Raw genomic sequence first — 27,136 nt, 5'->3', positions numbered from 1 at the left:
AACGTTTATCGTGACTGTTTTATGGAGTCCAGTGAATTAAAAGTTAGACTCGTGTTACCGCTCGTACATTTTCACACCACAGTCTGCAGATTTCGTACCAAACGAGGTTAGGTGGGACCTTAAACATTCGGCTGTTTGTTTTTGTGTCTGCTCAGGACTGTGTCCACACACAAAGCAGGCAGATGAACAGCAGAGTGTCTGGACGGTCCTCAGACAGTGGAGACTCTGGGTGTGAGGGCGTGCGTGTCTGAGCCCGGCTGATCTTTGGGGCTGGATTTGTCCAGGACAGATATCTGAGTGACGGTGCTGCTCTCGGTGAACAGCGTACGCCGCCGTTTACTGTAACGCAGGTATCCCTGAGTCTGCCACTTCCAAAGCCGCTTCTTCAGTTCAGCCTGCACCTGAAAACACAGGCCAACAAATGCTTCAGCTAAACAAGGAGCTGAGAATAAAAATCAAACAAACCAACATACTGTCTGTTCTGGTTCTCTCCCTCACTTTTCATTGCTTGTCTAGAAATAAAGAACCATAATAATAATAATAATAATAATAATATTTCTGAAAAAGTTCTTTTACTTCCCAGTTTCCCAACCAAAACCCTGGCACCCCATCACAGGTGGGCTCAGTTTGCCTGAGTAGATGGTCTCAGAGCTGATTGCTGCACTCAGACCTGATCACACCTGATGAGTGAACACACCTGTGTGGCTGTGCAGTCCTGAAACAGGCAGCATTATTTACCCCAGCAACGCAACAACACACCTGCTCGCAGCTGCTTTGGGGGATGATGATGGTGATGATGTAATTTAAGCAGAAAATGAAGCTGGTGAGTATTTTCATCATGTCAAACTCATTTTTAGAAAAATATTTGCCCAGAAAAAAACCGACCTAGAAACCTGCAAAGCTTTGCTGTGACCAATAGCAGCAACTAGAATTATAAATGTGCAAAATCCACTAAATCTGAAAAATACAGCACGAGTAGTCTAGAAACTTTACACAGTGATCTACTCACCTCACCATTCAGGAAGCAGTAGAGCAGAGCCACAACGAATCCCTTCGGAGTATAAAACACATCATCCAAAACAAGTCAACAACAGAGTCACAGCAAACTCCGCTGACATTGTGACATAACAAATTATCTTTTTTTTTTTTGATTGCAGCACATCTGTGTTGGATTACAGATGTTGTGCTTTAACTTTGATTGCATGTGTGTTTTACCTGAAAGGATCCCAGACCGAGCTCTATGAAGATCCGGGCCTCTGTTGCCGTGTTTTCTGGGAGGAAGGCAAACACCATGTAGTGCATCCCAAACAGAGGGATGAGGAGCAGGGTGGATTTGGCCAGCCTCCTGCGCGCACACACACACACACACACACACACACACACACACACACACACACACACGATTACTACAGGCATGTGTGTAGCTCATTTATTTCTGAGAATCTGGTTCGTCACATCTCACTTGAAGTGACTGATGTCGTTGCCACCAACACCAGGAGACCTGAGCTTCTGGACCAGGATCCGGATCACGTTGATGAAGATGATGAAGTTCACCTGTATGAAACAAATGAAGGGATCACATTAGCACAGTGTTATTTATTCTGCACATGCAGCTATTTTTCTTGTTGCTGCTGCAGAGAAGAATTTATTTGAATATATTTACAGACAGTTCTGTGCAAAGGTTTTAGGCACTAAAGGAGAGGAAGCTTTCTATTTTTTAAATTACCATCACACAAAGTGCAGTAAAAACACAAAAACCTAAACTAAAGCAATATTGGAAATCCACTTGCACAGTTTTTTCTTGCCAGGTTGGTTGATCCAGCATCTTGGAGAAGCTACAACAGTTGGATTCAGTCTGAATCAGTGTTTTGGGGAGAAAAGACAGTAAACTTTATTGAAATGAACCATGGAAGCTGGAGCCTATAGTGGCTGCAGTCACAGACACAAAGAAAACCCCAGCAGAGAAACTAGCCTGCCCAGGTTTCTCTGCTTCCACGTCGGAAATGAATCAGCTTCCTTGACTTGTTATTGCTGCCTTTAATGTGAACGTGAGATAAGAGATCACAGTTGCTGCTATAGAGTCACAACACAGAAAATCAAGATTGAGAACTTTTATAATTCCTCAATAGCTCCCACCGTATCTGCTGTGTACTGACCAGTAATGAAGCAGTTATTGGAGCTTTTATGATCCACCAGATAAAGGCCACATCTGTGTCATCCCAGCACCTGAGACACACAGCAGGGAGTAATGAAATAAACGTGCACCTCATCACCAAACACACGACTGCCCACAGCCTGAGCAGTAAATCCTCATGGGAACAATATTCAAATCCAAGATCCTTTTAGCTTCTTTACATTTATTTCTGTTCCAAATTGGATCACTGCTATTTCCATCTTAGCAGGATATTTACTAGAGATCTAAATGCATAAATTCAGAGGCTTGAATATGTGTATTAATTATTTTTTAAAATTTTCCACATATTTTCTCTCAGTGAGATTTTCTGTAATTTCCTGCAGCAGCAGCAGCAGCTCACCCCTTGTTATCGTAGAAGTTTCGAGTGAGGATCCAGGCTGTTATGATGGTCGCAGGGAGACCTGGGAGGCACAGGCAGAGTGACCCGGTCATTAGAGTCAGACAAGATCCTGAACGAGATACAGAAAGACGGAGACAGGCGAAAGAGGAGCACCACAGTCTACACGGCACCCACCCCAGCCGATGAGGATGTACCACCAGAAGTATTTCTTCTGAAAGACAAAGGTGAGAGCGAGCAGCGTCTGCAGGTACATGCCCTCCACCAGCAGCCAGAAGTAGTTGGCCAGGATGCTGAACTGGAAGAAGGCCACAGCTGACTTACAGGAAGTCTGCAGGGCAAAAACAAAAGCCACAAAGATCAGATTAGTCTCTGGAGCCCATTTATCAGGAGTGGTTGTAATGGTAATGGTCTCCCCCATCAATTTATGGGTCACAGAGAGGTCTGCAATGATGATACCTCTAAGGGTGAAGAAGTTAATGGCCTGATATTATTTTGTTACATTTCATATTAAAGGCAGATATTCTCTGCTTGGTCAGTTGAAGCTCTGTGGGTGTGTTATAAGTAATTAAGGCTAAACCCTGTTCTCCTGTTGCTGCTGTACACGGCAGGTTTCCCTCAGAACGGCTCCTCAGTGTCACACGGGCACAAACCGAAGGTGCCTGAGTCGTAATAATGAGTAAAGCCTGCATGTGCAGTAACTGGCTCTAGATCAGTAGCCAATCAACGTCTCTGTATGTGAGGGAGCTGAATGTGTTTGTCAAGAGAACAATGATACTGAGGATTTTCCTTTCACTGTTTTTCCCAAAGCCTGAGGTTGTGTGCACTGGTGAACGTGGACGCAATGATGGAGCTGCAGCGTTTCACCGTAGACATGAAGCAGTGGTCCAGGTCTTCGTCCGAGAAGAGAATTCCATCTTTGATGAAGACGGCGCTCGCTCTCAGGATGAAGGAGAAGAACAGGTTGATGTGGATGTAGTTCCTGGTGCAGTGAAACTTCCTGCAGGGCAGAAGAATTTTCTTCTTTACAAAACACATTCAGTCACTGTGTTTTTAACATGTGACACTTTTAAAGCTTCTGAAGGTGTCACCTGAAGACAGTGAAGACAAAAATGGCAGTTATGAGGGAGATGAGGGAGGTGGCGTAGCCGGCAGTGTACACCTGTCTGAAGTTGGAGAAGTATGTTGTCTGAAAGCCAGAAAAGACAAGAGATACCAAACAAACAGAGCAGTGTTAGCATACAGTAACTCACATACACACTCTGTGTGTCTAATATCTAACTACCTCAGAATAATAACAGATTTAGTTTTTGTCTGCTGGAGGACTACTCATAAACACAATAAGATGTTTGGTGTTGGAGCTAAACCAGGTTTTTGCATGAAAACCACTTTATTGGATTTTCAACAATGTAAAGAGAACGATGCTGATACTGGACGTTACAACAGACAAAAACATGAAAACAAAAGTTCCAGCTGCAAGAACCTGGTAGCACAAAACATCCTGTACCTCTCGCTCTTCCTCCTCATCCTCAGTGAATTCACAGGCCTCCTCGTAGGACGGGGAGAGCTCGGTCCAGCCATCCTCGGTGCAGTTCCTGTAGATAAAAGCTAAAAGACACAGAAAGCTCTGAGCAGCGAGGACAGAAGAGTTGGCAATGACAGGAAGAGGATGAGAGGAGCAATATGCAGAGTTCAGGTCTGAGATGGGGCTGGCAGCACAGTGGGTAAATATCACGTGGGACTAAAACAAGTCTTCGTTTGCATTTGTGGGAGAAGAGTCTGCACTCAGGGACCTGACAACCATGAGAATATGGAAAGTGGAAAAATTTCGATCGGTTTTAAAAGTTCAGAAATTCATTGTTTGCATTGGGGAGCCGACCATTTCATAAAGAAATGGTTCCAACCTGCCTGCCTGGCCTGCACAGAGCCGTGAGCTCAACCCCATCCAGCACCTTTGGCATGAACTGGAGTGAAGTCACATAAAAACACCAGTGTCTGACGTCATTACTTATAATTAGTGCTCCTGTGTGTGAATGGCAGGAAATCTTTTAAGGCAGCTTCCAACATGTGCTGGAAAATGTGAAGCCACAGGAGGAGAAGCTGTGATGACACCACATTAATGTCCATGATTATAGGATCAGGCATCCACATACTTTTGGACATGTACTGACCTTTACAGCTAAAACTGTGTGTAGATAACGAGAGTGTGCAGATGTTTTATTATAATTAGGGTCTAGGCCTGGTTGTGCTATAGTGTCACACACACAGAGACATTATGGTGCATGGGGGAGGTCTATGAGGTTTACTGAGACATAATGAATAATAATAATAATCAAATCACTTCGTGTCATCCCTGCTTTGCGCAGATATACTGTAAATATAGATAGAAACACATGTATATACATGAGCAGAGACAATCAGCTGAACTCAAACTCCCTCTGCCTGGTGCTGAACACACGGCACCTGTGAAGAAGATACACGTGAATATTTACTAAACAGCAAGAATACTGCTACTAATACTACACTGATCAGTACTGAAGGCCACAGATGAGGTACTGGGAGCCACAGAGGATCAACATGTTGAAGGTTTAAAAGCAGTAGGTTTGAAATGAGGAGTGAAGAGTCTATCCAGTGTTTGTTGACCTGTGGCTTCACTCTTTATGGGATGTCAGTCCCAGGAGTCCACAGGTTCGTTGTTTGCTTCTCTCTGTTTGCTCCAGGTAAGAACGCATGCAGCCTGGTCAGGTGGAGACTTTAAATGAGGCAGAGATGTTCTCCCACAATGGCCTGAAGTTAAAATGATGGAGCTCACTCATCGAGCTCTATGACAGTCATGATACACAAAGGTCATCGGCTTTCTGCGTTTACATGGAGTAGGATAAAAGTGAAACAACAGATTTCAGTGCTGTGAAAAATCCTGTCCGAGCAGAGTGTGGGGGTTTGAGTCGTGGGTGGATCTGCCCGTATCCAGATACATCAGCCAGTAAAACGTAGAGAGTGAAGCCGGCAGGCCTGCAGCTGCAACGTCGGCGGGTGAATGGTTGGATGTAAATGGAGGTTGAAGGCTGAGGCTCCGGGGATGGAGCTGGTGCTCATACTGCCGTCCTTAACAAGCAGCACCAACTCCTTCCCGAAGCTCTTTCCTCTCGCAGTGAACTCTTTGATTTTCCAATTCATTATTTTCTCAGCATGCAGCCTCCCGTTGGACGGGCCGATCTAATCGCACAGCTACAGCGCTTATCCGGGTGTCTGTGGAGGAGGAAATCCTGTGGGGTCCAGGAACCCACTTACACTGAGTTATGAGGTCTTGAGCAGCAACCTCCGCCTCCTGATCCCTCCACACAGAGGGGAACTTTCACTGCTGTGAGTTTTCTCTGCTTTGTGGTGTCTTACATTCAGCCAGCATCCCACATACTGCACAGGCTCTACATACTGCACAGAGTTCAGCAGCGCTCCATGACATACAGCCGGGTCTGGACTTTATTCATGTCTGTGTGGACAGTCACTAATTAGCTGCTATTTTCACGAGGCTTTTTTATGAGCCAGTGAAGGGCTGCACACAATAACTTTGTCAGTGTTAACAAAAGGCCCTTGATTATATTCAGCAGTTATATGAATGAATTTTTAGTGTCTACATGTTTGTCCTGCAGTTGCCAGCACCTCTAACTCTGGACCACACGTCCTTTTTTCTTATTGCTTATTAAATACCTGTGCCTGAGATTTACAGATGACCCTGGTCAGTGCTCTGTGGTGGACACCCACTACCAACATGAAGCTGAACTGCAATTTCTCGTTATTTATCAGCTGATAATATCGGTCGCGATGACAAATAGTCAGATTTTAATATGAATAAGTTTTGGGTCCATTTTCATCACTGCGTGTTTTACACAGCTCCATAAATCAACGCTGCCTCCTGGTAATGACCTTTCCACGGTGCCTAATTGTTTTCCCAGTTACACTGTGGTAAACACACTAATGATCGGCTGATTATGTTTGGGATGGATGACGTGACTGTGACTATGACTAGAGACATAAGTTCATATCCGGAGTCTCTTCTGTGCTTCACGAGACAGAAGCACTTTGGGGAAATATAAATTAAAACACGGTGAATTCTTTCTGTGTTAAACCAAACCCGGATCTTTTCCCTCACATAAACCAAATAAACTAGAAAAGGTTTAATGATGGAGGTTGTGCTGCATCCGTGGATATTTCGCCTGAAAACAAATCAATTATTGGTATCATAAAAAGCCACTGAGAATCATGATGTGTCACTTTCTGCTGAGTGTTTCTAATAAAACTTTAACCTGCTGGTGGCGCTGGAGGAAAAGTCAGGGAACATAAATAGAAAGTGTCATGGTCGTCCATCCAGTAGCTGTGGTGGACTGACTGAGCTTCATTAGATATAGAGAGGATACTGTGTCATTATGCTTTGTACAGTCCACATGACTGCTCCTTCATCCCACACTGACCTTATTAAGTCAACGAATTTCTGATGTCCAAAAATGTTTGGTAAAAAATGTTCCTCCCATTTTGTCAGAGCTCCTGACTGGTTCTATATGGTGCAGTATTTTAGTGGGTACTTTGTCTTCCCCTTGTGTACTCTTTTGCATGATTAATCATGGCTTCACAGGTGGCCAGGCTAATTAAAGGTTTATGCTTCAGTAGGTGAAGGAAGTTTTTGCTGCTCCTTTACATTTCCACTGGGTCTGTTTGTGACAAGCTGCAGATTTTTCTGTCACTGTTTGTCTCCCCGGTGTCCTCAAACACATTTTCTATCATCTCTGCTGCATCTGAATCTGTATTTGTTAGCTACCGCTCGAGAGACTTTGTTCTCAAGCCAGCTGGATGGGCCAGGGCTTCGGAGAAGGTGGAGGGTTCTGTAAACGGTCAGACGAGCGTCGCTCCCCTTCACCCGAATTCAGACAAAGGAGACGAGTCCACGTTATCCACACAGAAAACTGTCTCTTCTCCATAAACCACTCAGCAAAAATGTAACACTGGTCCTAAGAGGTATCCAAATATAACTGGGACACTTTGCTGAGCTGTAAACAGAAAGATGGATGGACTGAGCACAAGTTCATTATGCTGGAAAAGTTCAATCTGTTTTTGTCTTAAAAAATAAAGGAAAAAACCTTTTTATCTTGAGTTTCAGGAGCTGTGCTCTACCAAAGTCAACACGGCCTCACGTCAGGTCCTGACTGACAAACTACAGTTCCATGCACACAGCAGGAGGAAGAAACAAAAGACTGGCAGCATTGTTACCCTCTTCCCTGCGCTGCCTCAGACAGGCCTGACATTAAACTTTCTGCTGCGCTGGAATAAAAACACACAGTGCAAATGTAAACAAACAAAAAAAGAATTTCAATATGAGAGTGAGAACTCCTCAGAGCAACAGTAAAACAGCAAAGTACAAGGAGTAAACGGTACACACTGTGACCTATTATGACGTTTACGTTTTTGTACATTATATCTTGTACTGTGTGTTTTCTGGTGTGTTGCTGTTCTCTGTGTATCTTGTTGGGATTGTGTATTTTAAAGGTCAGTCCGGGTGTTGGTGTAGATTATCTGATTAATCAGTTTCCTGTTCTGTGCTTTTATTTTGAATGTTTTCAGTTTCTGACTTTTTTGTTACTGCCTTTCCTCTTGAAGACAGACAGTTTAGTGTGTGTACGTCTGTAACAAAACTAATCTTGATCGGTTTGTCTTCGTGTCACACTCCTCTGTCAGAGGGAATATACCTTGGTTAGCAAACAGCCGGGAGACGTTGGCACACGAGACGCTGACCACCTGTCCCACCTCAGCACGACGCCAGCAGCGGATCTCGTCCCAAAGTGTGGGGCAGCCTGAGACAGGACGACAACACACATGAATTGATGATGAATTCACAGCAGTCAGCCTCAATAAAAACATCAGAACAGCTAAATCATGTGAGATTAGTTTCAACACTAAATCAGGAACTAAAACATTAAGAGAAGCCAATGGAAACATGCGGAGCAGGGAACAGATACACAAAGAGCAGAACAGAAATAACATCAGGTCCTTTAGATTCTCAGAATAAAGACACTGAAACTGGATTATTGAACGTTTCAAAGAAGTGACGCTGAATTAATCAATGAATGATCAACTGAGAATGAATCAGCTGTTTTGATAATCAACCAAAAATCAATCAATTATTCTGTTATTTTCCAAGTAGGAAAGAACAAACAGTCTGTGGATGCAGTTGTGAAACTTTTTAATAAAATTTGTTCTGATTTTATGAATAATTACTGAAACCTAATGAAAATAAAAGTCTAAATCTAAGTTCTCAAGCAAATTTGAACCAAATTTAAAGAAAAAAATGTAAATAATTCCTTTCACTTCTGTTTTGCCAACCAGGAGCTGGTTAGAAGGAATTTTCCCAGTCCAGCACCATTAAACCACAAAATGTATTTGAAGACAAACTGAAGATCCTGCAAATACCTGATATTGCACCACAGGGGTCTCCAATCCAGTCCTCCAGGTCCACTGTCCTGCTTGTTCTCCAACTAGCCCTGCTCCTCTAGCTTCTGATTGGCTGAACACACCTGATCCAGGTAATCAGCAGTGGGTAGGGCAGGGATAGTTGGAAAACAAGCAGGACAGTGGACCTCGAGGACTGGAGTTGGAGACCCCTGCAGTAGGACGTGGGACGTCCCATAAGGTCTTGGACTTGATTTAAATTCTCCTCACGAGTGAAAAACCTTTAAAATATTTTCACATTGTCTGTCCCCTCAGAAAAAAGCAGGTTGGTGTTTTAGACGTAAAACTAAACACTGCAATGAAAGAATATTTGCTTGCTGACTGTAAACAGAGAGGTAACCTGTTCTCTTCCTCTCTTCATGCAGGCCACTTAAAATTCTGCCAGCGAGCGGCTTGTTTGACCTTGAACGTCTCTTTGCTGCAGTACTTACTGATATCAGCTCCTGATTCAATCACCTGATTAAGAGTCATTTTATCAGCACAGTCAGTCTCCTGGACACACATTTCATGGGGTTTTCCTCGGTCTGGGACAGTGCAGGGACATCTGGTTGGGTCCTGATCCGTCCTCTCTGTCCACGCTCTGTCTGCTGTTCCCCTCACAGCTACTCCCTGCAAACGGGGAGGTGTGTGTTGGGGTGGGGGGGAGCAGGGAGCGGTAATGAGGAGCCTCTCGTCTCTCTGCCACCACGGCGTCTCGTACATCAAAGCTGCTCGGCCCTGTGTCAATTATAACACACCACCACTCATTCATAATAAAACACAGCTTTTGGCTCCTGCTTGAGGTTCTGCTGCCAAAGCTGTGGAGACGCGAACGTCTCACTGGATGAATGTGACTTTGAACTTTCCTTTTTTCCGAACTTTCTCTTTGCATCATGACGACTGTTTCCACGCACAGCTGCAGACGCCATTTTTGATTTGGCTGTTAGTGTAAGTGCCCCAATGACTCTCCAGTGGTTTTGACAGTGTGAGAAGAGCTTGGCAGGTGGCAACAGGTTTCTCATTATAGGCGCTGATCAAAGCTGGTGATACCGTGACCGGACTGGACCTGTGAGTCTCATCAGGAGCTAATGTCTCTTCATCCTGTAATCTAAACACCAAGCTTTGCTTTCTCATGTCTTCAGCAGCTCCTGGAAGTGTGTCAGTTCTCCAGTGAGGATGAGTGCTCTTTACCTGTTATCTGGTGTTCTTCACCAAATGATGTTTGAGGTTTGTCTGGTTCCTCAGGTCACTCCTGATGTTTTAAAGATCCAGCTCCACCACACACGTTTCCTTATGTCTCTAGAAAGGGACGACGTCATGGCCCTGATCCGGTCTTCCTGCTGAGGACTCTTATTTTGTGTTTAGTTCCTGTCCTGCCCGTTGGTCCTCACAAGCTTTATGTTAAATCTCCCTGATTAGTTTCACCTGTGTCTGCTCTGCTCCTTTTGGCTCTCTCCCTGTCTATATACACCAGCCATGTTCCTTTGTTCTCAGCTGGATCGTACTGTGTGAATTTCCAGGTCCCTGCTGTGCTGATTTGTGACCCGACCTGTTTCCTGTGTGTGACTACACTTCTCTGAGCTTCATCCTGATTCTGTATTTCCAGGTTCTGGCTTTCCAGCATGTGGCCGCAATCTCCTGATCTCCGGGGCTTCATGTCGAGTCTTGTGTTACCTGGTCTCTGATTTCTGTTTTCCTGGCTCCAATTTACCTCATCAGAGGACTCCATCTACCCTGTCACACTCTCCTGAGTCTCCCTGGCCTCTCCTGGTTCCTGTTTCCTCTGTTCCTGGACTCAAGTATTACCCCTGGGTCCAGCTCCCGATTAGCAGAATTGAGTTTTGTTTACTGTCACAATAAAGTCTTCAGTCTGCAAACCTGGGTAAACAAATCTATTTATTTACCAAACGGTGACAGACGAACAGGAAACTATCCTGTTGTGACGACTTGTGAGCCTTCACTTGTTATCCCACAGTGCTCAGCTGCATTTACACAGAACTACCAGCAGTCCAGCACCGCACCTTTTCTTGACTGGCTCAGATTTCTGGTCTGAATGATACACATACTGTAAATGCAATGGCCAGATTCATGAATGGACTCCTGAGGAGCAGCAGGGACAGTAATTTGTTACTGGGATCACTGACCCCACTGCACATGGCAGTTTCATTATCTCCCACCAACCAGTGTTTTAATGTTGAAATGACTTTAAAACAAACGTCAGTCTAAACGTACGTCTGCTGGTTCTGACTCTCCCTCCCACACATCACCTTCAATAGCATTTTTATACGGTACATTGATACTGTTCTGATACACACTATCTGCCATTTAATAAACAATGTTATGTGATATGTGATGGTCAGAGAAACGGGGAGGACGAGATGGAAGAGAACGGCACAGAGGAGACATTCAAACAGACAAAGAGCCTGAGCAGAAATTCAGGATGGTGCTTGTGTGTTTTGTCTGAGAGATAAAGGAGACATAAAGTTTGTTTTATGTTCTGTTTAGACAGAGAATTATCTCGACTCCCTGGATGTCACATCTAAACCCAAACTGAGCAAAACTCTGTTGAATCAATCAATACAGTGAAAACTTTAGTAGATCACTGAAATTATGTTTGATGCATGGACAGGCCTCTCTGGACAACCTGAGAGGAGCAGAGCTACAACATCTGTTTCCAGCCTTCAGTGGTCCAGGGATTCCTCCAGTTTTATGCATTAAGGTGTAAAATGAAAATTTCCACCCTGAAAATGAAATTTCCACCCTGAAAGACTAAACATGGGGCAGCATGGTGACTTAGTGGTTAGCACTGCTGCCTCACAGTAAGAAGGTTCCCGGTTTGAAACCCATCAGGGGCCTTTCTGTGTGGAGTCTGCATGTTCTCCCTGTGCTTGTGTGGGTTTTCTCCAGGTACTCTGGTTTCCTCCCACAGTCCAAAAACATGTATGTCAGGTTGATTGGTGACTCTAAATTGCCCATAGGAGTGAGTGTGAGTGTGTGAGGTTGTTTGTCTCTATGTGGCCCTGTGATGGACTGGGGACCTGTCCAGGGTGGACCCCTGCCTTTCACCCAAAGAGAGCTGGGATAGGCTCCAGCAGGTCCCTGGGACCCTGGTTAGGACTAAGGGGGTACAGATGATGGATGGATGAAGACTAAACATGCAGGGGCCACTCTCCTGGGTTTGAGCTGCGAACTGGAAGCTGCACAAACTGTTCTTACTGTAATTTACAGTCGGAGACTTATGAATCAAAGTAAAAGTGCTCTACACTAACGGGTTCTTACACAGGTTTTAGTAGGTACTAAATATTTACAACACCCACTCTAGAACTAGAACTTGGCTGTGTGGAGGATTTGCCTGCTACTGAGTGACCTGCTTGAGACGTCTGGACCGATGAAATGAAAACATCCAGTTTACTGTCAGCTACTAAAACACAATCCTTGTCTTTGTGCAGAGGGGATAGAGTGCACACTGCAGGTCTCATTTCCAACATGATTTCCCAACTGTTCTGACACGATCTGACTTTTTAGATCCAGTGACAGAGCAGACACACTTTGCAAGTTCCTCACCAGAGTAGAGATATAAAATCCTGAGTCTGAAGCTGGAACCTTTAAAGATGCATTCTGCTTGAGGAATGATTAACATAATGCTGATATGTTTACTGAGCAGTGATCTTAGCAGTAAAACGCACTCCTCACCTCTGGTATTTAGTCTGTGTCATCAGTTATGAGATCGGTTATTGCGAGTGACTGCAGGGATTCAGGGGGGCAGGACAGTCACTGTGTGTAATCATCTGTGCAAATGTCAGCAGTGCAGCATTAAACCATCCCCGATATAAATCAATGAGCTGTCTCTGTTTACTCCTGCGTTACTTCCTTCACTTCCTCCTTCTCACTGACTTCCCATGATTCTCCTGTTTCCTGTGTTGACTAATCAAGAAGGAGAAGATTCTGTGTGTCGTGGTGCAGCCAAATATAACCACACTAACAAGTGCTAATTCTTCACGTTGTCTTTTCTCACACTGGAGCGAACAGGCCCAGCGACAAAATGTGCTCAGCTATTAAAAGTAAATCTGATGCAACGATCCCTTTGAAACTAAATGGGATTGTTCTGCTTCTGTAGAGCAGGTCAGAGAAGAAACAGCTGATCCCACATGCACAAAACTGTTTAGTGATGAGCAAATCAGGCTCACCCTACGTGTGTTTATGTCATCACAATGTGACTTTATTTTTCCCAGTGGCCACTGACAGTCCTGCAGCTGATAAATGCCCTTAACCCCTTGTAGACTAATAATTTAAAAAACACAAATAATTTATTGTTTTATATGATTGTAAATAAATTCGGGGTTAAGCCCAGAAACATTTTCTCATGGGTCACAATGACAAAAGACACATCAGTAAAGCTGTTGACGGGATTGACCAGTGATTTCCAGTAAGACGTTTTGAATTCTGTGCTGGGCTTAGTGGTCACACTGAACAGGCGACCTGGGCACAGTGCGGAGTCAAACTACCTGGACTTGGGGCTCGTGTGGATCACCTAGTGTGAGCGCATACTCACAATTCTTCTGACAACCACAGCCCTCTGTCCAACTGTGATAACAGCCGTCACGAACCTGAACTGCTGAAGCACCACACACCTGAAAACGTGTCTTATAGGGGACGAACGTATTTAAAGCGTGAACCTGAAAGGACTGATTCAGTAGTAGACAGTTTCTGCTCCCTGCTGAATTTTCTTTATTACATTACTGAAACTCTGACCCTGAATTGTTTTCCAGTCTCAAACCAGCGTTTGTGCTTTCGCTTATTCAAACAGCAAACTGTCCTTGCGTGAACATATCTGAATATCAACCTCTGTGAGGTCGATAAGATATGCTAACTGTGCAAACTGGGAGAGCTGCTGCTGCCTGGATGTGACGAGAGAGATCTGCATCAAACACGCGTCACTGGTGATCACAACAGATTAGTAGAGATTCTCATTTCCATTTCAACTATATCATAAAAAACCTTTAATTGTTTAAATAATTTAGCTTGTCAAGGTCGAACAGGTGTATTTACTGTACTGTCTCATTTCTTTGGTTTCCCTCTGCGTGCTGTAAAGTCCTCTGTGCTGTGTGTTCAGTGCCAAATAAATAAAGTCATGTCAAAAACGTTTGGTGTAAAAAAAGGCCAACTTCGGTCCAACAACAGAGATGATGTGTGGGATTTTCTGATGCTGAGAACAATTTCAACCCTCAGAGAAATGGAATAGAAAATGCAGTGAAACTTGTGTATGTGCTCAGCACTTCAGAAACAGAAGGACTTGACCCACACGACCCACACTCTGGTCCTCATGACAGAGGCTGAATATTCATGAGGATGAAGCTCTTTTATTTATTTATTTCTGTCCATGTTCAGCCTTGTTTACCTGCCAGTTTCCTGCATGCGAGCAGCCCACTCTGACTGGGCCTCTGTGTTTCGTGTTGTGTAATGAAGAAACTATAACCTTTCTCACACTGATGATGATGAATGATCAGTGGTGCTTGTTACATGATTATGAAACACACACTAAACTGTATTCCATGCAGTGTTAAAAAGGCCTTAAAGTCTCTCTAAACCTGCTGAGCGCTTTAAAAACCCAGATTAATTCAGTTCGCAGCAGAATCCCTTTTGCTCCCCAGGTTCTTCATAGAGCGGCGCCTCTTCCCACCAATGTTACACGAATAGGGTTAGCTCGAACACTTGTGTGTTTCTGTTTAGTGAGGCAGGTAGGCCACAGGGGAGCAGCTGAGGGTATTTCCCTCTGGACAGTCCGGATCTGAAAAAGCTTCCAGCAGAGAGGAAGCATCGCCTCAGACTACTTCAGGCAGTGTTTGGATTTGGAAGCAGCTCCTACCTGCCACTTCAAATGCTGATTGTCACGCCTGTGCTTCAGATGATCGCAGGACAGGGTGACAAATGATGCAATTAATTGTGAGTGGCGCCAACTGTGGTGAGGACAGGCGGTCCCACCGGTCAGCAGACGTCTGTCTCACACAATGTGTAGCCTTCATAACAATCTTTTCAGAGAGAGGAAACAGCAGAGCTCAGCCGCCTGGAATGACCCTGTGGCGTTGCTCAAAACACGTCAAAACAAAGACAAGTGATATTTTAGGAGAACTCTTCAGGCAGCATCCCCCTGAAGGACAAGTTGTTCCAGAGGCGCCTTTCTCCTTTTCAGTTTCCTCTGATTCAGCTGCTTCACCTTCTTCCTGAGCTCCACAGCTGAAACAGGACCAGGCCACATTGACCAGTGAGTCCCTTTTATCCAGACGACTCCTCACATGAATCTCTGCCTTGACTGTTGACTGTTTTGTAAAGTGATGGATGGAAATGTGCTTGTTCTGCTTCTGACTGAAGAGCTTCAATCACCAGGAACAGGAAGACGTCCAGCAGCTTCACGTCCAGTGTGGCTGGAAGGACCGAGGTTTAGTACTGCACTTTAAAAAGCCAGAATTTTACATTTGTTATGTCATGAAACTGACTCTACCCACTGGAACACAAAGAAAGTGCTGATACCTTTCTGTTTTGGCTTTGGCCGAGATAAAAAAAAAAGGAGCCTTTTGCCCATCAGAAAAGAAAAGAGCAGCAACAAGGCTCACCTTTAACCCTGTAGCCTTAATGTTTTCTCAGTGTGTGATAGATATTAGTAATGCTGCTAAAACTAAATTAGTCAATAAAAAGATCAAACATATAAAAGAAAAAGACAAGACAGTTTTTATCACTTGTACAAACACTGACTCACCTTATTCCTTGAAGACTTGGCTAACACTCACCACAGTCACTAAACCAGTCTTAACTTAGCCTAAACCAGTCTTAACTTAGCCTAAACCAGTCTTAGGTTCAGTATAAGGAGACAGTACACTGAACCTTAACAAGTATAAACCTCAAATCAAGTATTCAATCTTGTGAGTTGTTCCCAGATGTGATGTGAGTGTATCTACAGACGTTCGGACGCTGACCTGTCCTGTTGGATCGACCCTTCTCCTCCTGTTGGAGGATCTGGTTGCATTCCTCCTGAGCTTTCATGTGCTGAACCACCAGGGCACAGTCTGGGTGGATGGCCTCCGTCTGAAGAGCAGAGAGACAGACCATCACCACACGTCACTGCAGATTTACATGCGAGGAAACGTAATTAGGTTTCGTTTAACGAGGAATGAAAGAATTCTTAAACTCTCTATGGTCATGTGGTCGAGGTTAGAGAAATAGTTGATGTTTAACAAGTAACTATGGTTTATCCTTCATATAGCTTGTCAGCCTTCAACCCTGTGGAAACAACTAGAGGAAGAACTGTTTTCATACATAATGTGAGTATGAATGTGCATATATTTCAGATTACAGTTGATCCCTCGTACACTGAGTCACACAGAAAGAGTCTGTGCTGGGGCTTCTGGGACTTTGGGCTGGTTGGGTCACTGGGACAAAAGTAAATATTTAAATGTTTAAACGTTTGGAAGCTGCATTGATGTTAGTGTGAACCTTAGGACTGCATGAAAATGTAAAGGACTCTTTGTTTTGACATAAAAACATAACATGAAATAACATATTTTTATCCATCCATGCGTCTCTTTCCATTATCTAACACGTATCCTTTAAGGTCACGGGGGGCTGGAGCTAATCCCAGCATGCAATGGGTGAGAGGCGGGGTCCACCCTGGACTGATCTGCAGTCTATCACAGGGCTGACACACAGAGGCAGACACACACAGTCCAGCAGCACCTACATATTTGGGTTTATTTTAACTACATTTACAGAAATACATGAACATTGTCTGTGACAGTCACAAACAAATATACACTAATGCAAGTGAAATAAATAAATAAAATAATTAGATCTGTTTATCCATAAGCATTTAACATTCTTCTGTCTGCCATGTCTTGTTATAACAATCTTCTCTTCATACAAACAACAAATAACAACAGTGCTGCCCTGTGGAGCATCACTAACACATTTAAAGTGTACCATCTTACAGTAATTATTATTTTATTAGAGTAGAGTCATTTTAATGTATAATTTAAAACATGCATGTTTGATAGACTGCATTGAAAACACAGGACCTAAATTAGAACGACTGAGTCACCTGTTACTGCCGCAGCAAAGTCAGTTGCAATTAGGATTAACTGCATGAACCAGGTTATATCCTGTGAACACCACATTAGTCTCACTTCGTCCTGGGTTGTGTCTAATGCAGCATGGCCCCACAGGGTGAGGACGTGCCTGATGATAAAGTCAGAAATCAGACGGGAGGCAACATGTTTGATGTGGAGCTGGTCGGCACCACCACAGTGACTGCAGAGTGGGAGTGAACTGATATGAGGCTGCATCAGTGGAAAGAAAGGATGAGTTGATGGGGAGGACTTTCCCAAACACACTGCAAAATCACACAAGATGATAAAACGTGCAGACTATGACCTGACCAGATGGATGGATGGAGTATTTTCTCCTGACATGCAAACCCAGAGGATGCTGGCAGTTCCCCTCCGAAGACCAACCCCTGCTGTCAAGTGAGTAACAACCCCTATAGCTGCTTTAATGGTGACTAATTGAGCTCTCTGGTGGATGGATTTGATTTGTGCCTGCTGGACAGATGGAGCCACTGCAGGTGAGCGTGACATTTGACCCTGAGCTCTTGCAGCTCTGCAGCGTCCAGGAGATGCTCTCTGCTATCAGACAGAAACACCTTGTGGCCTGCTGCAGGACATTTCACCCTGCAGCTGTCAGGCTGCTGTTGTTTACATGTCAGTCTGTGTTTGTTGTAATTAGGTTTTCCTCTGCTGAAGCAGTTGCTGAGGAGCTGGAGAGTAAGGCTGCAGTTCTTTCCTGCATCAGTTAAAACAACCAATTCAGTCTCTAAAAACAGTAGCAACGCACACTGACTAACATCTGAGCACTCAAGCACTTCACCGACTAGAAAAGCCAGTGAACATAATCCAGGCAGCAGCTACACCTCCTCATGTATCAGATAAAACCACACAGCATCGCACTTTTTCTGCCATTAAGATGTGACACTTATTTCATTTAACGTGAAGTAATTAAGCAGAAGTTTGTTTTTTCTGCAAATCTAGAAATTATTTTCCATCTTCTTCATTATACAGTAAATCCAGCCTGTCTTAAAAATGACTGGATCCCTTCCTGATGAAACACAGACTGATATGCTTGGATGAGAAACATGAACGATAATGGAGGCTCCTTGTTTCCCAACAGCTCCAAATCTTTGGAAATTCTCTCTCTGCTTTTCTATTTTAAGGCATATGTGATAAATGCAAATACATGACCTGATGTGACCATACTTTATTGTGAAAAGACCAAACATTTCCACAATGTCTTTAAACCGGGTGGCCCATAAACTCCCTTATCATTAACAGTTTATACCTACAGCATCAACAAACCTCCAACATGCAGCTCGATCTGGTAACGCAGCCTCCCCGTGACACAAGACAGTACACTAATATCTGCTGTGCAGGTTTATGGAACAAACCTCCTTTACACAAACAAGATAGTGACACAACACTCGATGTATGAATCAGCACAACTGTAATTTTACAGTTTAATGATGTGCAGAGGATCTGCTGTGACTCAGTAGGAGCTGCAGACCTGGCAGCTGTAGGCACAGAATGGTGAAATCAGTGTGTGTGTGTGTGTGTGAGCGAAGACCTGGAGTGCACTCGAAGATGCACCTTGATTATTACAATCCTCCATCCTAAGTGGCGACAGTTCACGCAGCAGCAGTGTCATTTAAATTCAGTCGCGTCTTCACCTGGTCGTTATCGCAGGGCGCACTTCAAGAAGACAGAACTTCAGGCAGCTTCAGACCCCAAACCACAGCCCAGTTATGAAAACACAAAATGCATGCAGGGACTCACTATGTGTCATCCATCTGTGCTCTCATCATTTGGACAAAGACAACTGGACGTATAATACACTGAAAAAGGAAGAGTATGGTTTGAAAACGTTTAAGGTGATGTAGGGGAATCCATTAAATGGGATGTTTAAAGAGACAGGTGACCCACATGTGCACCGAGGGGAAGGTTCTGCAGTTGCAGTTCCTCAGACATTACTGACCTGAAATGTCTTGTTGCTTATCAGTCAACATGTGCACCGCTAGCTGCTGTATACACCTGCAACAAGCCAATACTGGCTGACTTGTTGACATGGAAAAGCCTGTTATCAGCTGCTTGTGTGTCAGGCCTGTTGTGTTCCCAGGTCTCAGCAATGAGCTTTGATGAGTTCAATGTTGTTATTTATCAAGTAAAGGTTGAAAATACATAAAAATGAGTCTGAAAATAGGTTTTAACATTTTTCAGACATTCCAGCAGCATAAAGAAGTCAGGCATCTCTCAGCTACCGTCCCTCATTATTTAGTCCTGCAGTTTGACCAGAACACGTCCACCCAGACCAGGACCAGGAAACACTGGAGAGTAACTGTATTGGCCCAGATGCTCTGGTTCCCTGTGACCTTTAGAAGTGATTTGAAGGTTTTAAGGTTTTGATAAAGGCAGACGCTCAGCTCGCCCCGGGCTTGGACACAGGGCAGTGGATCAGGTTGACCTACTGCTGGGAATCAGATGTTTCCGTCTTAAAATTCAGAAGTCTTCTGTGCTTAGCTTTTATTAGCTCTTCTATTTTAATGACTTTTTAGTGTTTCTCATTCATGATCATCATACTACATCACATATGAGAGTAAATATTTCCTGTTGTAAGAACTTTAAATTGTGTTGTGGTTACACCTTGTTCTATTGCCCTCTAGTGGCCAAACACATCTTTTCATGCAGCTTTAAATTTTCCGAGATTTCATCAAAGATTCATCAAATCATATATTAATTATTATTCTAAGCAGTTGATCTTGACTTTGTGCACTTGGACTGAATGTTAATGGAGAAAGAAAGTAATTGCAGACACATGCACATTAACACGCTCCCGTCACCGTCACTTTAACCCTTTAAGACCTTCACCATGGGACACTGTGGCCTCGGCAGCTCTACCTCAGGTGTTTCAGCCTGTCCTGGACTGTCAGTCTCCTGATCCTGCCTCTTCTTCTAAACAGAGCACAAAGCTCATTGTTAGTGCCATTAGGAACAACTGTGACACAGCACTGGTGCTTGGTGTTTTTGCAAACCAAAGCTGCTACTACAGACCTTATTTTCCTCATTATTCTGCTAAAAAACACCCATGTCTGTGTCTCTGTGACCTTGGTTCAGTTTCTGTCCTGCTCATTTGGACAGTTTAGTCGTAAAATGTGGAGTTACCCTTCAGCAGAGACCAGGGTACTGAGTAGAATTAGGAAAAGCTGAAGAACAGGAACAGCTTTTATTTCAGGGACATGATTTTTGAGCGTGTGCACAGAAATGGGTGGTGTGTGGTAGGCGGTGAAATTAAATTACGGTGATCAAGCAGGTAAATAAGCAACATCAGCACCATCCTGCTGTCACCGGGAGAAAAAGGATGTGCGGTGAAAAGGCAGAGGACAACATGAGAACCTGCAGCAGAGTCTGTGGAGGAAGCTGGATCATTAACAAGCTTCAGGATGAGCAAAGACACAACACAGACCCAAACACTCCATCACAGTTCACCCTCAGGTGAGCGCACAGCTGATGAGAAGAAGTGCCATTAAATCCAAGTTCAAACAGGGATAAAGTGAAATAAAATTGGAATTGACTTCACGCTGAATCATCTGCATTATTTGAATTTCAAGCTGACACATGTGCAGAAACAGAGAAGATATTAATGCTTTCTCTTTGCTGCTGTCAGTCCTGAGCCAAAGGCAGCGGAGTCAAGTCAGTGTCCGGAGCTAATGGAGGCTCAGGAGACACCACAGGGTCTCATCACAGGATCTTCTTATTTACTGCAGATTTATTTCAAGCGTATAGGCAGGTTTTATTTTTGCTCCTCTTGATAGTTTCATGTCTCATGATTTTCCTCCTGAAAGCACTGAAACCAAAGCAGAAAGCGAAAGTTGAGTTGAGAGAAAGCGTGCAGTCTTAGACCCACTGCCCATCACTGTGAATAAGCCGTAATGAGGTTTAAAATGAAGCACGGATCATTAAATCACAGGACCCCAGGGGTTTTCACACCACTCAAGACAAATTAGTCATCCAGCAGGTAAAGCTGCTCCTCATTCAGTCCAGCCTCATCAGACAAATAGGAGAACAGCAGGTCGATACACACACTTTTGTGTTTGTGAGAGCTCCAACACACGTGCATTTATCAGCTTGATTTCTCCACCTGGACACAGACACCTGAAGACTGACACTCAAAATCAGTTTATGGTAAATCTGTGACAGGTATAAAAACTATTTCCACCCTTTGTGCATGATGATCCCAGGTGTGTGCAGAAATACACAAATCAAGTGGCGGAAGTGGCAGTCATGGCCGAAGTAATGACCAAACACAGCACAGTAAATGATCAAATAAACAAAGTAGCTCACTCCAATAAATATCCGTGAGTAAAAGTGGCTCTGAATAGGCCTGTTGGAACAATCTCATCAAGGCTTGGACTAAATATCTTCTAATCTAATGATACTGGTCAGCTCGAACCCTAACAGCCCTTTAACACTGACAGACATCACAGCAAAATGCACAGTGATTTATTCTGTTCAATCTATTTAGCAAAAATAAAAGCAGCTTTAAACCGACGCCCACACCCTGACGCAGCGGGTTATCAGGGAGCATAACAGTAGACCTGAACCCGGGGGTCTAGACCGACTCACCGTTTCCCACAGCGACAGCAGGATCAGGTCCAGGTGGAGTAACGTGGTCCATCTCATCCACGAGCATCCAAAGACGATCATGCTGAATAGTTTGGAGCTTTTCACTTCGAAAAGTGCTCACAAAAAAGTTTAAATATGTCCAAGAACAAAACGAGTCTTCGGGAATAAGAATCTGCCGCGTTTAATTTCCACAACAATCCATGAACTGCTTGTTGACAGTTCACCGGTGTGAGGGCTGCGTGGGTCTGTCCGGTGTCCAGTGCCGCATGACGCGCGGAACAAAACCGGGACTCGACTGAGCCAAACAAGGTGCGCTCCTCCCTAAAAAGGCAGCGACGGAGCGCCGCGCACGGACGCAGCAGCGGCGCAGAGCTGCGCGCCGACACATGACAGGCCGAAGGAGGAAATCTTTCCGTGCTGGAATGATACTGTCATTAAAAACCTCATAGTGTTTTATCTCTATGGCAGACTCGTGTGTTCCTGTGTAACATAGACCCATCAGAGTGATGAGATGATGATGATGGACAGATGAGAAAAACTTTATTCACCCAGGATGTGCAGTATTTATGTTATCCAACATAAAGATAATCAGGTTCTGTGTAATGACTGAGAGCTCCAGAACAAATGTAGTGAACTGACCCTGAGCTAAGAATATTTCATCACCACCATTATTCCCATTTGCTCTTAATGTCCAAACAGGATGTGTTTCATACGAAGAGGTTCAAACTGGGTTGAATAAAAGTGGCCATATCCACTATAGCCATGAAACCCAGCTTAAGGAATTTAATATTATTATTATGAATAAGAATAACACGTCCATCATCTAGACCCCCTTAGTCCTAACCAGGGTCCCAGGGACCTGCTGGAGCCTATCCCAGCTCTCTTTGGGTGAAAGGCAGGGGTCCACCCTGGACAGGTCCCCAGTCCATCACAGGGCCACATAGAGACAAACAACCTCACACACTCACACTCACTCCTATGGGCAATTTAGAGTCACCAATCAACCTGACATACATGTTTTTGGACTGTGGGAGGAAACCAGAGTACCTGGAGAAAACCCACACAAGCACAGGGAGAACATGCAGACTCCACACAGAAAGGCCCCTGATGGGTTTCAAACCAGGAACCTTCTTGATGTGAGGCAACAGTGCTAACCATTCAGCCACTGTGCTGCCCAGAATAACACGTCTAACCTTTATATTTGAACTGTGCAGAGCTTCCCCTTCCTGACCAGTTATTCTATTTCCAACCAGGGAGACAACGAGCTATAAGCTGTAATGAAAACGAATAGTTTCTCCAAGTGGGACAAATAACACTGGTCTGTATGTGCAGCTGTGACAAAGTGTAGGCAGATGTGTTGATGTGTTTCTATCAGACACTGACCACACAGATGTAAAAAGCTACTTAACAAAACATAGAAAATAATAAAAGACAGTATAATGATGAAAAGACAAACACAGAGACAGAGACCTAGAGAAACGACGCCTGCTGTAAATGCTGTAGTTGCATTTACTCTTTTTATGTTTGCAGGTTACAGAACACACAGTATTTATTTTTCTACTAATACAAATTTACTGCTATAAGATCCTGAAGGTACAGAAGTGAATTATGTGATGTTTTCTGTGTGTTGTGCCACAGTAGACATGTCTTCTCACTTCTGTTTAATTACTGAGGACACTTCATATAAACAGTTAGAAACATAAACAGTGCAGCAGTGTGTGTGTGTGTGTGTGTGTGTGTGTGTGTGTGTGTGTGTGTGTGTGAGAGAGCACCTTGTAGAGGTCGATCGATGACAGACGGTGCCTTTGGGTTTTCCACAGGACCACCAACACTGAACTTCCCCTGCAGACAGCAGCACCTGTTAGCAGAGAGCAACCTGCTAGCACAGGGATTACTCTGCAATATTATTTGGTATTGGCCCTCAACAGACGTGTGTGTGAGTGAGTGTGTGTGTGTGTGTGTCTGTATATTTATAATGCTGCTGGAGACAAAAATGCCACAGTGAGAAAAACTGCCACCCCCTGAAGGTATCAGGTAAATCATTTGTTTTAGGGTTTAGACGTAAGTCACTTGTCATCGTCTTCCTGAAGGATCCTCAGTTCCTCAAAAATGATTCATAGTGTTTTCTGATCTGCCACCTCTGAGGCTGAGGTCTGTTTGAGTTCAGACAGCTCAAACTGCTTGGTTAAACAAACCAACACTGGCTGCTGGAGGAAAGATCCAACCATCCCTCCCAGTCTGTTTCTTGAACCTCTCACTCACTCATCAACACGTGACCATTTACACAGAGTGGTCGACCTGCAACAGCAGCGACACTTACCTCACCAGTCTGTGCCATCCTGACCAGGGGTCGTGACACATGATTATATACATAAATGTCCAAATTGACATTGTGCTGGGATTTGTAGTCATCTGCTTGACTCCATGGAAAAGTGGACTATGCAGCCTTGTTCATAAGACATGATGCCCAACCCTGTCAGAAACAAAAGTGTTTGTATTATGTGAGATTCATGGATGATTCATTCTGGATGGTGCAGACGTAAAAGAAATGAAGTGCAAAGTAAAGATGAACTGAGTTGTGGATTAGAATAATCAACAGACATCTTTAACCTGTGACCTGGAGCCCTGTGGTGTCAGAGCTACAGCTGAACTTCTCTCTGTTTGTCTAAGTCCGGTCCTTTGTGGATTGGTGCTAGTTTCTAAACAGCATTCCTCTCTACACTATGCGTGCGTTTGTTTTGTCACAGCTGGACACCTGCTGTTTGCAGCTGCACGTCCCCGCATGGCTCCGATCCTTGAACGGAAGTGGACGGAACAGACGGGTCCAGATGTGTCACGTATCATCTCCTCACCTCAGGCCTTCGTCACTGCTCTCGTCTGAAGAGAAAAAACAAGCCCAAAGTGGTTATGTGTCACTTTCAATCATTAAGTTTAGCCTCAGCCCTTCAGCACTGCCCTCCACTGAAACCAGCCAAATTTCAGGGTCATACATTTCATGATATTGTATGACAAGAAGGCTTGGAACCAACTGAAGAAGCTGAAGACTGAAACCTACACACTGGACAAACCACATATAAGGATAGTTTCCACACATGTACACAATTTTTTAGCGTCTGGCAGTCAGGAAGGAGCATAAACCTTGAGAATGAATAAATACACCAGACAACACATTAAACAAATCCCAGAGAGCCCACGAATTCTGTGAGATTTGGACGACAACCAGCAGCTTACACTGTTTATATGCAGTGACATTTGTGCTGAAAAGGGCAGAAAAGTGCAAAAGAAGAGTAGCGTTTGGTGAGAAGCGTGTTAGACTGTAGAGCCTGCAGAGGGAACTGGAGGTGAGTGACCAAAGCTACTGTAACTTCAGATAAAGCTTTTTATTTATGTTCTCCTTTAGGTCACCAAAATCAACCGCAAGTAAAAACGTCTATGAGAACAGCTGGCAGCAACGATATGATTTGACTTGCTGACTGTCAGCACTAATTGGGGCATGTCTGTTCTGACTTGGTCTGATCAGTCACCCAAACCAACTTCAGAACCAACTCAGCTCTCACACTGTCTGTTTCCACTCTAACCAAGCAGTTTAACAAGGAGCACGGTTCCTGTCTCAGTCCTGCTCATCTTGGCCATTTGCTTGACTCTTGTTATTCTCCATCCAGCCACCAGATGCCCTCAACGTTCCCTCCATTCCCAGTCACCTGACCGTCCCCGCCCACTCACACACCTGTTGCCAGTTTCTCATGATCCTGGCCATTATTTACACCACCCAGTTCCACCAGATCGTCTTTTTGTTGTTAAATGTCTGTTAAATAAAAACACAGATGTGTGCAGTTGTGACGGTGGTTGTGTGTAGAAAACCAGTCATTCAAAGGCAGAAGTGGAAACCCAAACCTGTTTTTGTTGAACGTTGTTTTGCAGCCTGTTGCTCAGCTGAGACAAAAGGCCACTAATGTCAGTGTGTAACCAGCTGTGGCCATGAGCACAGGCAGAGGCAGCACTTCATTACAGCCTTCCAATAAAAACACTGGCACACGATGAGGACTCGGATGCGTCGGCATGTTGACGAGCAGGTAGCATTGCAGCATTAGCACAGAGTCCAGACAGTGTAGAAAAGCCCCTTCATGATTCAGCAGGGAGTGCACAGCCTGGCTTTTGTCCAAGTGTAAATGCTCAGGTGTGACTGCAGCAACGTTCATCTGAGTCTGGCTGCACCATGAGGAACCACCACAGCCAATGACCATGTTTCACTGACACACTGGACGCGGTGACCTTCAGACTCCCCTCTGGAATTCTTCAGGACACGTTTTATGAGAATACAGCAGTGTGATTTGAATCATAATGCGCCGAGACTCGTGCTTATGTAACATTTAATATTTTATATTGATGTTAGAGCAGACTGAATTTTAAATCATCTCATATAATCGCTCTCCTGGAAGGAATTTCTGATCTTTGCCTTTTTCTCATTTAATCCTCATAGTGTCTGTTTGTTGAAAAATGTCCACATGTCCACATGTTTCAGAAACTTTTCACATTTGAAGGCAGAGATAATAAAAGTAAATGTGAGTCCACTCATTCATATCATGAGTTAAACTGCTGTGGGGTTTTCAGTGTGCTTTCCAAATGATCTCACGGAGCCGTCTGAAGGTCAGGTTTGATTGTACTGCATGGTGAGGTGTCCAGCTGGGGAGCGCTTCATATTTTCACCATCTGGCCCACACAGTTCAAACATATTGTGGCAGCATCGATGGTAAAATGGTCACAAGGCAGATTTGCATGAACTGAGGTGTGATGTTGTTCCACTGTTATGCAAATATAATCTTATCATTGTGTGCCGCTAACATTTGCTAATTAGCACTAATCAAACAGAACAGCTGAGGCTGCAGGGAGTTTAGGTAATCAGTCAAAAGTGGTGGAGGCAAATATACTGTTTGAGTTGTCAGAGTCAGGTGCATGTCTGGGTTCTTGAAACAAGGGGAAGTTAGATATTGTGCTTTGGTGTGTTCACCAGCCAGTTCAAACAGTTGGAGCTGACACACTGGCTGAAACCTCAGCTCAGCATTTTAAACCCCTGCTGCAACTATGGTCAAAAATGATTCTCCTCAGCGTCATCACTCAGTTCAACTTGAACACATGGAAGTGATATACGTCAGAAAGGACACACTGTTTGATTGTGATCACAATCATTTTACTCAGCTACACTAAACTGTTTTGTATTCTTTATGTGTGTGTGTGTGTGTGTGTTATTGAGTCCAAACACAACACTTTGAGGTATGACCAGATTCTGTCCTCAGAGTCTCAAACTAACCACAGTGGAGCTTCTCTCCTACCAACAACATCATTAAAGAAGAAACATGATCAGCATTATCTTTACAAGGACCGACAGTAGCAGCAGGCCAGGTCTGTCCCCGC

At 44.1% G+C, this 27,136-nt stretch overlaps 1 protein-coding gene across 1 annotated transcript; it reads right to left on the bottom strand.

The window, feature by feature from the left end:
* Positions 1-24,062, bottom strand: ghrhrb (growth hormone releasing hormone receptor b). The gene is made up of 15 exons (XM_026323411.2): positions 24,045-24,062; positions 23,497-23,566; positions 21,725-21,828; positions 15,980-16,088; positions 8,270-8,374; positions 4,039-4,139; positions 3,623-3,720; positions 3,399-3,531; positions 2,709-2,862; positions 2,535-2,595; positions 2,157-2,226; positions 1,463-1,554; positions 1,216-1,345; positions 1,010-1,051; positions 1-401 (listed from the first exon to the last, which is right to left on the bottom strand). The coding sequence occupies exons 1-15, from the start codon at positions 24,060-24,062 to the stop codon at positions 210-212; spliced, it is 1,479 nt and encodes a 492-aa protein (XP_026179196.2). The 3' UTR covers positions 1-209.
* Between the last annotated feature and the right edge of the window lie 3,074 nt (positions 24,063-27,136).

The sequence above is a fragment of the Mastacembelus armatus genome, chromosome 4 (genome assembly GCF_900324485.2).
Source record: "Mastacembelus armatus chromosome 4, fMasArm1.2, whole genome shotgun sequence".
NCBI lineage: Eukaryota > Metazoa > Chordata > Actinopteri > Synbranchiformes > Mastacembelidae > Mastacembelus > Mastacembelus armatus.
The sequence above is the reverse complement of the archived record's forward strand: the minus strand, read 5'-3'. Positions and strand labels throughout refer to the sequence as shown.